We start from the raw sequence: 12,839 nt of genomic DNA, 5'->3' as shown, positions 1-12,839 counted from the left end.
CGTGCCTATAATCCCAGCACTTTGGGAGGCCGAGCTGGGAGGATCGCTTGAGTCTAGGAGTTCGAGACCAGCCTGGACAACAGCGTGAGACTCTGGCTCTACAGAAAACTTAAAAATTAGCCAGGCATGATTGCATACCCCTGTAGTTTCAGCTACTTGGAAAGCTGAGGCCAGAGGACCTCTTGAGCCCAGGAGTTCAAGGATGTAGTGAACTGTGATTGTGCAACTGTATTCCAGCTTAGGGGACACAGTGAGTCCCTGTTTCCAAAAAAGAAAAAGGAAAAACAACGTTAGCTTTAAAAAAAAAAAGAGCACTGTACATTCAGGAGGATGGCAGCCAAGAGGCGGGCGTGGTCCGTGTGTCCATCAGGAATGAATGGTGAGCCAAGATGTGGCGTGTGCACATGGCAGCACATTCTTCAGTCTTCAGAAGGAAGGAAATCCTGACATGCTACAACATGGATGCACCTTGAAAGCACCGTGCCGGGTGAAATAGCCAGGCACAAGGAGAAGATCCGATATGATTCCACTTACGTAATGTACGTGGAGCGGTCATACAGAAAGCAGAATGGTGGTTCCAGGTGCTGGGAGGGAAAGAGGGAGCCAGCGTGTAATGGATACCGAGTTCCAGTGTGGCCAGATGCCGCATTCTGGAGACGGACGGCAACGACGGCTACACAATATGTACATCGTTAACATCCCTGGGCTTAAAAGTGTAAGAATGCCAGCAGGCAAGTGAAGGTGTGGACAGCGGCTCAAGAGATTTGGCGATTGGCTCCCCCAAAAATAAGAGCATATCTCTTTCCAGACCCTAGGCCTGTGGGAACCACGGGCTCCAAGCAGGCATCCCACTCCTGCGTGGTGAGCAGACGGTATACTTTTTTTCATCAACATGGAACCCATACCCTAGTTTTCTTGGGAGATACTGAACTCGTTTTAATTTAATGAAGGACTTTTATAATCTTTTAAAGTCTCTGGCCTAGGAATGGAGTAAGAACCGGCCTCTCGCAGACTTCACTTCTAGCCCCTGCTTGTCCCTCACGGGTCTTACTCGAATGATGTAGACACAGAAAGTAAACAAGTGCCTCACAGAGAAAGCAAATACAGGTTGTGCCTGCATGGTTCAGGTACGTGGAGAGCGTAACTTACCTAACAAAGGGGTTGGGCTTCACCTAACATGTCTAATATCTAGCCATCTACACCTATTCTAACCCCCACCTGGGAGCCATCAGAGAACCCAATGCACGGTGGGTACTCAATAGATGTGTGGAGATTTGTGTACTTTCATGATAAAATGGTTTCAGATCCCTCCAACAGTCCTGAAAGACAGACAGATTCTGGGTTGCCCTCATTCTAAACATGATCCCTGGGGCCCAGGGTTATTTTCCTGTACTTCTGTGGTTGGCCTGTGGCTCTAGCCATTGTGGTTCCCTGGCAAGAGACGCTTGCAGAGCACCCCCGCTACCCCCCACCTCCTTGAGTTCTGGTTCCTCCACTGAGTTCTAGCTAGGCCTCCTGGTTAGGGACCTATGGACACTACCGTTTTCGGGGTAGCCTTACTTTAACAAAAGAAAAAAGTGAACTGTAAATACTCAAACTCCTTGCCAGTGTCACCAACAAGGAAACTACCTCCCTGCATTCCTGGGGCCCTCTGCAACAATCTATCCTCCAACCTGAATATTTTTACTCTTCAGGTAGACATGGACACTGGAAGATGAACAATTTCACCTGGTCCACAGGAGCCTAAGATCACTAGGCACACAAGCTTACGTTTTTATTCATGACCGTGTCTCAGTTTTTATGCTTTTTCTCTTACTTTGCTTCATTTTTAATTTAGAAAAAGATGGCTAACATATGAGGTCACTTTCATTGCTGGGTCTTGTTGGGTTTCAGAAGTCTTTACGGACAGACCGCTGAAAAAGAAAAAAGGAAGAAAAGCACAGACTGTGTCAGGGAAATGGAGTTCCTATCATTTCACTCACAAATTTTGCCTTTAAAATGCGGCCCTTCCAGCGACGCTTCAGTGAAAGATGGTTTCCTTATTGTCATTGATTAGCCATGACAGGCAGCAACACTTCCCTCAGATACAGTCTCCCTTCACCACAATTATCTAGTAATGCCTGGGAGGCAAAAGACTGCACAAAACTCCTTCCTTCTGGAATGCTTCTCCCCAAGGCAACAGTTCAAAGCAAACCTCTATTAACTGGAACACTGACATCTGCAGAATTCTCTGGAAGGACAGCTCCACTGCTCTGGTAGTCATACCAGAAACGAAGACATAATTGCTTACACTCCAGTCATAGGAATCCAGGGTCAGCAACACCATGCACAGGGGGAAGCCCTGCATTCTCCAGCGGTAGTATCCTATAAACAACCCTCCCACACACTGTCAGGACCTGTCCTCCCTCCTAGCAAAGAGCCCTCCCTGTCAGCCTCCCCCTGAAAAGAAAAGTTTCCCCACTAAAACTCATTGCAACAACCAGACAAAATATGAGAGCTCCAAAATTAGATGCACCACTGGCTTGTGAGCCTCTAGACAAATGTATGAATGTGACATGACAGAAATCGCACACTCCTTGCTAATAGGGTTCACAACTCATGACTTAAGCAACATAAAATCATACATGCTCTATCTTTAAGTCCCATTACTGATTTCTTTCTTCCATACACCTTTTGTTTCATGCATTTGGGGGCAAACAGAGGGCAAGGGGCTTGAAGATGAAAAGAGGAAGAAATTAAGGACAGAAAAGAAGAGACAGAGAATAAGGTGAGAGGTCAACAGACAATGGAATGTGAGACTGGAGCCTTCTGGGAGGGAGGAGGACAGAGGCCTACCTGGAGTGAGGTGCCAAGGAGAAGAGAGCCCTTCTTCACATCCTAAATCTGGTCTGTTCGGAAGCACCACCCAGCAACTCCAGGGGAAAGCAACAGCTTTAGCATCTCAAATTGTTCTTTGGGCATTAAAATGTGTGCAATGTGCTCCACAGACAATACAGAAAGGACAGAAATGGAGAGTTAAGCATATAATAACATGAAATGAACATGCTTCGGCAGGGTAGATTTTAATAAGATTTTATTAATATTGGTAAGAAGCCAAATTACAAAATGCCCTGAATGTGGAGTACAAAACCTCAGAGACAAAATAAAAACTCATGAAAATATAAGAGCACTTTAAAAAGGTAATAATCTTTAGGATAGAGAAGGCTTTTCTCAACAAAGGTACCAAGCGTGTTTAATAAAAATTAAATGAGATTAAAGACAAGGGGCGCAGCCGCGTTCCACACTCCCAGTGATTAGGAAGGTGATATTTGTGTAGCTAGAGGCCCAGTGCCAGGGCACAAATGAGCTCCAGTCACCAATAGCTCTGCAATAAACCGCCTCCAGGTGGGCGAAATTCCTCACAAGTCACTTCCAGGATAGGAACTCATTTACTCTGTTTGCAGTGAACCACGTTGGCATGTGGAGGAGAGGCCACACAACCATGTGAGGGCACCCTCCCATCCACACAACCAGCTGCCACTGCGGCAGGACATGATCTTAGGGGGGCACCAAGGGGAGACAGGTTGTCTCCTCCGGGAACAAGTCATTATTCAGAAAAACAAAACGGAAGAGCCCCATGTGACCAACAGAGCAAAAACCAGCCAAAACAATAGGAGTTCCCACTCCCAGAGGGATAATGTGCCTCTACCCCATGTGCAGCAGGATGGCAGGAACAGGGGAAATATTCCTGGTCCTGTTATGCTTATCATCTGTCAGGACAGATGTGCCACCCTGTCTCAAGTTTTCTGGATGGGTGGGAGCTTCCCTCGACTCTGCGGCAGATACTTTAATGCTACTGTCATTTGAGTCCTGAATTTTTTCCAAGGGCAATACACGTCATGCTTCGTTTGGGCCAGATGTTCAAATCAGTGTGTCTGCTCATCCCCGCTAAGAACACAACAACAATTATTTATTTGTCATTCCAGCACATGGAGCAGTAGAGAGCGACACCCCTCTGCAGAGCCACCAGCACTGGGCAAGCCGGGACACAAGTGGAGGAGGCTTCTCGTGCCTGCCCTGTGTGCCAGGCCACCACAGGTTCCCTTATTTTAAACCCGAAATCAATAGTTCAAACAGATGTAGATTCCATGTGACAGGAGAGACAGCAGGAGAGATTTGAGGCTTTATATTCTTTAGATGTCTACTTTGCTGAACTGGCTATTAAAAAGTTATGTGTAACTTCAAGATGAAAGGCATTAGCAGCTTCTTAGAAGAGGATAATCCCAATCTTCTGGAGATTTAATGAGATGTAACTCACTGAAGCTTTTGACTCGGTCTGCTGTTAATTGAATCAAAGTCAATGACAATCTTGCTGCACTTTGGTGTGAATTTCCTAAACAAACAAAACAAAACAAAACAAAATATATAAAGATATTATCCAGTGAGCAGTTAAAGCAATTTGTTTACTTTGGCTTAATTTATATTTTCTCTGTAGAGGAAAAAAATGTCCTGGGATTTGCTTGATATTGTATCTCTCTAGGAGCCAATTATAGGGCCCCATACCGAGAAAAACATGGACCAGAAACGACTAAGACAAAAAAAGACACGTGGGGCAGCATGGCTTATATGATCTTCAGCTATCTGGGTTCATGAATGATTGGGGAGTCAAAGGATTGCTAACAAGTTAGCTGCACAACATGACATCTGATTACTAGTTTTCTCATCAGATTTATCTTATTTTCTAGGAAATTTCTGCAGTCAATTTAAAGGTGCTCTAATGCAAAAAATCGTGAATTTTCCTTTGCCTTGTATACATAGCAAAAACCAACTAGCTTCAGTGAGGGGTAATTTTAAAAATGATGTCCTAAGAGTGCAAATGTACAATAAAGCCACTATATTTTTTTTACTCATTAACTTTTCACTCTTGGCCAGGTGCGATGGTTCATGACTGCAACGTCAGTGTTTTGAGAGCTCAGGACAGAAGGTTCAAGACCAGCCTAGACAACAGAGAGAGACCCCCATCTCTACAAAAAAAAATTGCTTTTAATTAGTCGGGCATCATGGCACACGCCTGTAATCCCAGTTACTTGAGAAGCTGAGGTGGGAGGATCCCTTGAGCCCAGGAGTTCAAGGTTGTAATGAGCTACGATAGTGCCACTGCACTCCAGCCTGGGCAACAGTGAGACCCCATTTCTAAATAAATAAATAAATATTAAAAATTAATAACCTTTTCACTCATTATTCCTACAACATTTTAAAAAAAAGTATTTGAGGCCTAAACATTTTCCCTTTAAGAATCTCTGGCTGGGCACAGTGGCTCACGCCTGTAATCCCAGCACTTTGACAGGAGGCTGAGGTGGGAGAATTGCTTGAGTTCAGGAGTTTGAGGCCAGCCTGGGCAACACAGCAAGACCTGGTTTTTACCAAAAATTTTTTAAAAATTAGCCAAGCATGGTGGTATGAGCCTATAGTCCCAGCTAGGTGGAAGGCTGAAGTGGAAGGATCACCTAAGCCCAGGAGGAGAGGTGGAGGCTGCAGTGAGTCAGGTGACAGAGACCCAGATTCAAACAATAATAATAACAACAACAACAATTATTATTATTCTTATAAACAGAGTATGTCAATACTTTGGATTTAAAGTCTCACAAAGCACAACAATTGAGTTCACATGATTGTGACATATAACCTATACTCCTAATGACAAACACAGGGCCAGGCCACCAATAAAAACAGGCTCACTGCTGCTGACCACCAGTGTTGGAAGGTTCTGTAACGCTTTACAGTCCCAAAGGAATTTTCTGCCATGAATCAAAGGTGGTTGAACTTACTTGCAAATAAAATGTACCTCACGATTTCTGCTTAGCAAAGATAATAAAAATCCATAAGACTTCAAATCTCAATTTAAAATGTTGCTGTAAGAGGAATTCCTGGTGTTTCAATCTGGCAGGTTACTTTCATACTAAAGTTTCCATGCTAGAGTTGTTACATTTGCAAAATTTACAAAGGTTTGGGGCTACTATTATAAAACTTGTGAATTTTTAACTTTCTAGCTATGTGAATAATGGGTCCAAGCCCTGGAAATTTATTGATATTAAAGTACAATCATGAAACCAATTGTCTTCAGATACTCTTGTCACTGTTCTTAAAAATCTCCCCCTAAAATGATCTTTAGATTCTTATACCTTCACCTCTCCAAAGACACCTCCAAAGGTGGAAGTCAGGCACCATAAGGGGAAATCAGTCCTTTACACATCCTCCCCCACCGCCCCAGCGTCTCTTCTTACCTGAAAGCAACTCCAGCCATATCGAACAGGACCCTTGCAGCTGTGGTCTCATCACTGTCATGGTACTTATCAGACATGAAAATGACTTCTTTGATACCTATAAGGTCACCACGGAGCCCCTCAGTATGTGCACATACAGATACTGCAAAGCCACGCAGAAGCAGTCAGAGCCCGGCAGCGTCTGTGATTAAGGGCCTTTTTCCGAGTGTGCTTACAGACAGCGTCGTTGCTGGAAAACATATCTGCTGCTCTCTCATACAGCAGAGGGCGGATTATGTTTAATCTGCCCTCCAGTCTATATGAATTGTTTTTAACAAATGCAAAGGGAAAACATACCAAGTAGTCAAGCCCTGATCCGGTGAACACATTTTCTTTACTACAGGTAATCAAATATGCTTTATTCGCAAGGCAACAACTTTTAATGAAGGGGCACTCATGGGAGGAGTAGCGGGCGCTGCCAATTCAGAGGCAAGTATCACTGTGCTTCCCGGCTGCGGTCCATCTCTGCCAGCTCTAGGGAGGGCACATCTGTTTTCTCCTGATCTCACCAGGTAGCGGTCGCTCAGGGCCAGGAATCCTGAAGGCCCTCCCCTGAAGGCTGCTCCTTTGCTGTGTAGAATATGCACTACCCTACCCACATGTCTGCCATTGCCTTGACACCCAAGGACCACGAGGGAAACTTCCCACGCATTCTGTGGCAGCAACAAGGAGGGAACCCACGCTATTCCTTAACAGCGGCTTTTGATTCAATCCTAGCAGAACTCTTCTGCTCTGAGATCCAGGGGCTCGTGATAAACAGCCCCTTTAAACCACACGTCTGGCTAAACATGATAAGTCTTTAAATCTCCAGCCGTGAGTTTTATGGAGATAAAGTGTGGCTGAATCTTAGATGTGACAGTTTGAAGAAGGTGAAATATTCAGAATACAATGGTGCAGATTTATGGTAACTGTAATATAAGAAAAACTTAAAGTAGTACTATTTAAGTCATGATATTTATATGCAAAAATATGTTTAGATCCTCAAATATCCGCACGTATTAGATAAAAATTAAAATTTCATATACAGACTCCCAGCTGACCTTGTTTCTGACAGAAGTTCATTTCTCTCCCTCCCCCCTAATCTATGCACAATATGTCAGAGAATAGTAAATTGACAGTAATTATATGCAATGCCTGTGTTGTTTTTTGGCAGCTTGCAGTTTAAGAAGTTGCACACTAAATTAAAAACATGCTAAGAATCACAGTGGATGCAATTAGTCTTAGAATACCTGGCACCATTCAAAAACACAACACGGAAAATATCTTGCAAAGTTGATAGTGCAATTAATTTCGATCTAAACAATAGCGGCTTAAGATCAAACACATCTGCACAGAGCTGCTGATGAGCAGGCAGCAATGCAAATGTGACAAATGGAAAGGCTGGCTCCTACCTGCCTGGATGATGAGCTTCGCGCATTCATTACACGGGAACAAGGCGACATATATGCTGCAGCCTTTCACGTCGGCCGAATTTTTGTTCATGATGGCATTCATCTCGGCGTGGCACACTGTGGGTTGGAAAGAGAAAGAAAAACTTGGGCTGCAGCTCATGAAGAATTTACTAAGTGTCAAAGCATTCCTTTCCCCCTCCTGAAATAACATATAACAGACTCAATTTAAAAAAATTGATTTGAAACAGCAAGTACTGAGAATACCAAGCGAGACCCACACAGCCTGCCTGACCGGCGATTAGAGGCGCAACCGTTCATGGCAGCCCTCAGTCTGTAAGTAGCTGGAGCAGCTAGGAGGGGCCAAGGTCAAGTGCCTTCACCCTCCTAAGCTGGCTATATAGCTCATGGCTCCACAAGACCCTGGGGTGCTGAATCGCCACATAAAATGGCTCATTTGTGTGTTGATATGCACACACAGGGATGTTCACTGAGACCGTTAAGAGGGCAGGGAGACATTTCAAGAGCAAGAGAATGGAGAAGTGAAGAAGCTGAACATTTCTGTCCTGAGGTATCTGCTTCACCTCATCCTCTTCACCCACGTACACACAAGGAAAAACACCAGCAGATAGATAACCAGCGGTTTGTCTTTCATAAGAACAACACTTATCCTACTCAATGGCAACAGCAAGTCAAGTTCTTTTTTTTTTTTTTTTTTTGAGTTGGAGTCTCACTCTGTTGCCCAGACTGGAGTGCAGTGGCCAGCCTCGACCTGCTGGGCTCTGGCGATCCTTCCGCCTCAGCCTTCCAAGGAGCCGGAATTACAGGCATGCACTACTACGCCCGGCTGATTTTTTGATTTATTGTAGAGATGAGGTCTCGCCAAGTTGCCCGGGCGGGTCTCGAACCCGCGGGCTCAGGCAATCCACTCACCTCAGCCTCCCAAAGGCACGGAATGACAGGCTGAGCCACTGAGCCCGGCAAGTCAAGTTCTTGATATGCTGGTTCATTCCACCAGTCGTGCCCCAAATAATGATCCCGGGGTCATGCTGGGGTGTACCTTCCTCTCACTCCTGAACCTGTCAAAGCTGGCCCATTTCCCAGGCCCAGTCTGGTGAAATGTTCCTACTCCCTGAACCACTAGTACATTCCTCCTTGAGAGGGAGTGAGTGATGCTCACAGCTCACAGATTTGGGTTTGAAGCCCTCACCCTGCCTGTGATGAGCTTCCTGTGTGGCCGTCTTGTATCATGACTGAATTTTCTGGGTGTGATATCTAAAACTATATTATAAACTCAAAGTGACTTGCAAACTTGTCTGCATACTGGAATACCCCAAAGAGCTACCAAAAGACAAGGATCCGTGCCCCATGTCTGGAGTAGGTGATGGTCTGGGGTGCTACTTGGACTTAGGAACTTCTAAGAGATTCCTCAGGTAATTCCAGTGTACAGACGTTCCAGAAGCACTGCCCGGTGGGCTTCTGAGGTATCCCCAACTCATGCTATGTACACAAGTGCTACAATAAAAGTCTGTTCAACAAATTCATGAGTGACCATCTGCCCGTGGTCTCTATCATGCACAGCACCCAGAATGTCAGTATGAGGGTCTTCAAGGGTCTCTTCAAAGCTTCCCAGCCCACCAAACTTCTACAAGTAACAAACACCCTCTTCCGGAAACTTTGACCCTTTCCTGGATAGTGGTATAAGCTCACAGCCCTCACGCACTTCCACCATGACTCATGCGCTGGATCAACGCACGCTTACCGAGCGCCGGCCCTGTGTCGAACACGTGAAGACCCTGGCTTGCCTTCCTCGGTCACCCATGGTCAGGTGACTGCAGGCAGCTACAAGTGCATGAGTCCTGCAGCAGCTCTGCAACGGTGCAGGCAGAAAGCTGACAGAGAGGCTCTCAGGAAATGTTCGTAACTGCTCATTTTAGCCTGTGAACACCATGTTTTAGGAGGCCATAGTCCTGTGTTAAAGTGAGCAGTCTGTCCTAGCACTACAGGAAAATCCAGAAGACACATAAGCCGCACTTAATCAAATCACAGCATGTCAGAGGATAAACCTCAGTGGCCAGAGGGACTGCCCCATGGGCCTGAAACTCAAAGACCTAATAAACCCCCAGGACATGCAAGGACAGAACCAGAAGAGAAAGGCCCAAGGGCTCGGCTGAGGAAGGAAGCAGGTTGAGAGGTCCTGTGGAACTGGACGTTGGAGGAGCTTCCTTGGCCCCTTCTCCCCTGGTGACCACCTGCTCAGGAGCTGGGATTAATGCTGCTCGGTGTTAAAAAACAATTAGATGTAATTGTTTCTTTTATTTCCCCCTGGAGGGTAGAGTCCAGTCTTCTAGGTTCTTTGTAACACCCCCAGAGTCCAACGCGATGCCATGAACACAATGGGTGTTAAATATTTATTGAATGAATAAAGGAGGAAATGCAGATTCCAATTATTGATGGTGACATCAGGAAATACTGAAAGTCCTCTTAAATTCAAATATCAAAAGTATGCCTTTCCATCTAATAAATATTTTTTGATGGGGTTGGAATTAATATTCAGAACTACAGAGTCTCTGCATCTGTTATGAAACGCTATTATAGCATCCTCTTTTGAATCTCTAAGAATTGTCAAGTTGACTGCAACTGTCTTCCTCCAATTCATTCGAGGCAGTTTGGGGCAAAATTTAACATTAGAGGTCTGGATTCATTAGTGAAAATTACCCTATGAAACAGATTCTCTTGGACAGCATCTGACATACCTGTGTATAAGGGGCGATTTATAGAAATAACACACAAGATTATATACAAATTTCCTTTCTATTATCTACGACATCACGAGATGAAAAATAGAAAGCTTCTCATTAAAAAAAAAGATGAGGTCCACCGGGCAACATGAACAGCAGAATGTCAGGTGCACATGAGACCATTTGCAATCCACAATCCCACCTACGCAAAACCAGGCAAAGCAAAACTCAAGCATTCAGTCAAGAGTGTGGGGACTGACCCAACCCTGACTGACTTCTGCTCATTTCTGCACCCTCTTGACTTCAGACACAGCAAACACCCACCTCTTCCCCCAGAGTCCCCTCAGCCAATTGCAATCGCTGATGAACACCAGCTTCCCTGGCCTGCACCTGAGGTGCTAAGGGGAGAAACTCCAACCCAGGGGAGCCCTGACATGGCACTGGGCCTTGGACCCTGGTGCTGTCCCTTCATTCTCACCTCGTAACTCCCCAGAGGCTGTCCAGGTCTTTAAACCTGTTGCCACCTTTCTGGTCCCTCAGCTTCCGCCCCAAACCACCTTGCTGTCCCTCCAGGATTCTTCCATGTGAGGAGTCGCTATTCAGTCAGTCCTCGGACTCCAGACTGTTCTCAAAGCAAACACTAGGCACACTAACTTAGTGACTCCATTCAATTTGGTCAGCACAGGTCAGTCAGAGTTTGGGGACGCATTCACTTGGACTAGCCCCTCATTAAATAACAGGTAACGAGGGGCTTAGGCAGGAGGATCACTTGAGGCCAGGAATTTGAGACTAGCCTGAGCCACACTGCAAGACCCATCTCTACAAAAAAATCTTAAAAATCAGCCAGGTATGGCAGCACACACCTGTAGTCCCAGCTACTCAGGAGGCAGAGCCGGGAGAATCACTTGAGCCCGGGAGTTCAAGGCTGCAATGCACTCCAGCCTGGATGACAGAGTGAGACTCCGTATCTACAAAACTAAATAAATAACAGATAACTGTCAAATCTGCTTCAGGCCACAAAGAGCGCAGGAGTGATTGGCCAGGCCTAGTATGAGCTTGCTCCCGACCTGGCTAGCTTGACCCCACAAGGCCAGGCACCTTCCCCTTTGTACTCTACTCTGCAGGCAAGTGTGGACAAAGAGCTTGGCAACAAGGGGCAGCACCAGGGTCCAAGGCCCAATTTGCTGTTTAGAAGCTGCGTGACCTTCGGTAAGGTGTGTGACTGCTTTCAATTTGCAGGAGTGACACTGGCTCTGAGAAAGTGCATTTCCAGCTAGCTAAATAAAAGCCATTTAAAATACCAAGGGCAGGTGATTTTTTTTTTGCTTTTTCCTGAGGTTTCCGGTTTCATTCCTCAAGCTTCCAGAACAGGTGATATTCTCTAAAACAAGCTCTCAGGAACCAAACACAAGCCCCCTAGTCTCCTAGTGCCAGCACACAACCCCGGCTCTCGGCAGCCCCCACCGTCTCTGAGCCAGCCGGCTTCTCTCTGCTCTACTTGTCTGTTGTCTCCTACTCAGTCTTCTAGGTCTCTTTTCTTCTACCTTTCAAGATGAAATCATCCTGTCTACAACTGCTACTCTAATTATTTTTTAAAGTGACTGTCTTCTGACTTTGTAATGCACTTGTAACCTCTAATTTTCTCGAAAACAATGTTTTTCAAACTGCAGGTCACGAAATCAGTTTAGCGAGTTATACCAATTTTATTTTTTAATGAAACAGTTAAGAATGGATGGAAGGGCAGAAGTCAGAAAGCATCCGTCAGACAAAGTTAAGTACTATTTCTAAAAACTCTGTATCAAATGTGTGTGTTTCCACTATGAACTATGCTTGCTGGGTCACCATATCAAAAGCTGGGGAGGCACTACTCGATGGAAACCCACTGACTTCTGTGAGATAAGCGTTTACAACCAATTATTTTTTTTAAAGCCCTGATTAGCAGTATCCGCCAACTTCTGTGGTGTAAGTACCACATGGCCAATCTCCAGCTCCCAACGTGATGTGGAGATGTGCACAGTTGGCTCTGGGGATCTGATGGGGCCTGGCCCCCGCATGCCACATGTGGTCTAATCGTCACCCAAAAGCCAGGTCTACTTGGGGTCGCAGTCTTTGGACTCACCAGCTCTCTTGGCCCTGGTTGTGGACTACTCTCTACCCTAAAACCGGGCCACCGCACTCTCTTTCTGCTTTCCTTCTGCTTTTCTCTCTCTTGCCTTTCTGGGCGCTTTCCAAAGTTCAATTCCAGTCTTCAATTTTTCTCCTAGTTACTACTTTAAGAATTCATCTACTCATAGATTCTCAGATACCAGATCTATCTGTAAAACTCTGGAATCTACAGGTCTAGGAGCTTTTATACTCATAGTACAAATAAGGACCAAGTATTCCAAAGACATACCAGTGTCTAGGAA

The 12,839-nt window shown here is 45.4% G+C and overlaps 1 protein-coding gene across 1 annotated transcript; it reads right to left on the bottom strand.

The window, feature by feature from the left end:
- Positions 1-3,056: 3,056 nt before the first annotated feature.
- On the bottom strand, positions 3,057-7,815 carry DCTD (dCMP deaminase). Its single transcript, XM_008057294.1, has 3 exons — positions 7,694-7,815; positions 6,264-6,360; positions 3,057-4,372 (listed from the first exon to the last, which is right to left on the bottom strand). The coding sequence occupies exons 1-3, from the start codon at positions 7,794-7,796 to the stop codon at positions 4,294-4,296; spliced, it is 279 nt and encodes a 92-aa protein (XP_008055485.1). The 5' UTR covers positions 7,797-7,815; the 3' UTR covers positions 3,057-4,293.
- Positions 7,816-12,839: the final 5,024 nt, after the last annotated feature.

The sequence above is a fragment of the Carlito syrichta genome, unplaced genomic scaffold (assembly GCF_000164805.1).
Source record: "Carlito syrichta isolate Samal-C Ts95f unplaced genomic scaffold, Tarsius_syrichta-2.0.1 Scaffold302931, whole genome shotgun sequence".
Taxonomy (NCBI): Eukaryota; Metazoa; Chordata; class Mammalia; order Primates; family Tarsiidae; genus Carlito; species Carlito syrichta.
The sequence above is the reverse complement of the archived record's forward strand: the minus strand, read 5'-3'. Positions and strand labels throughout refer to the sequence as shown.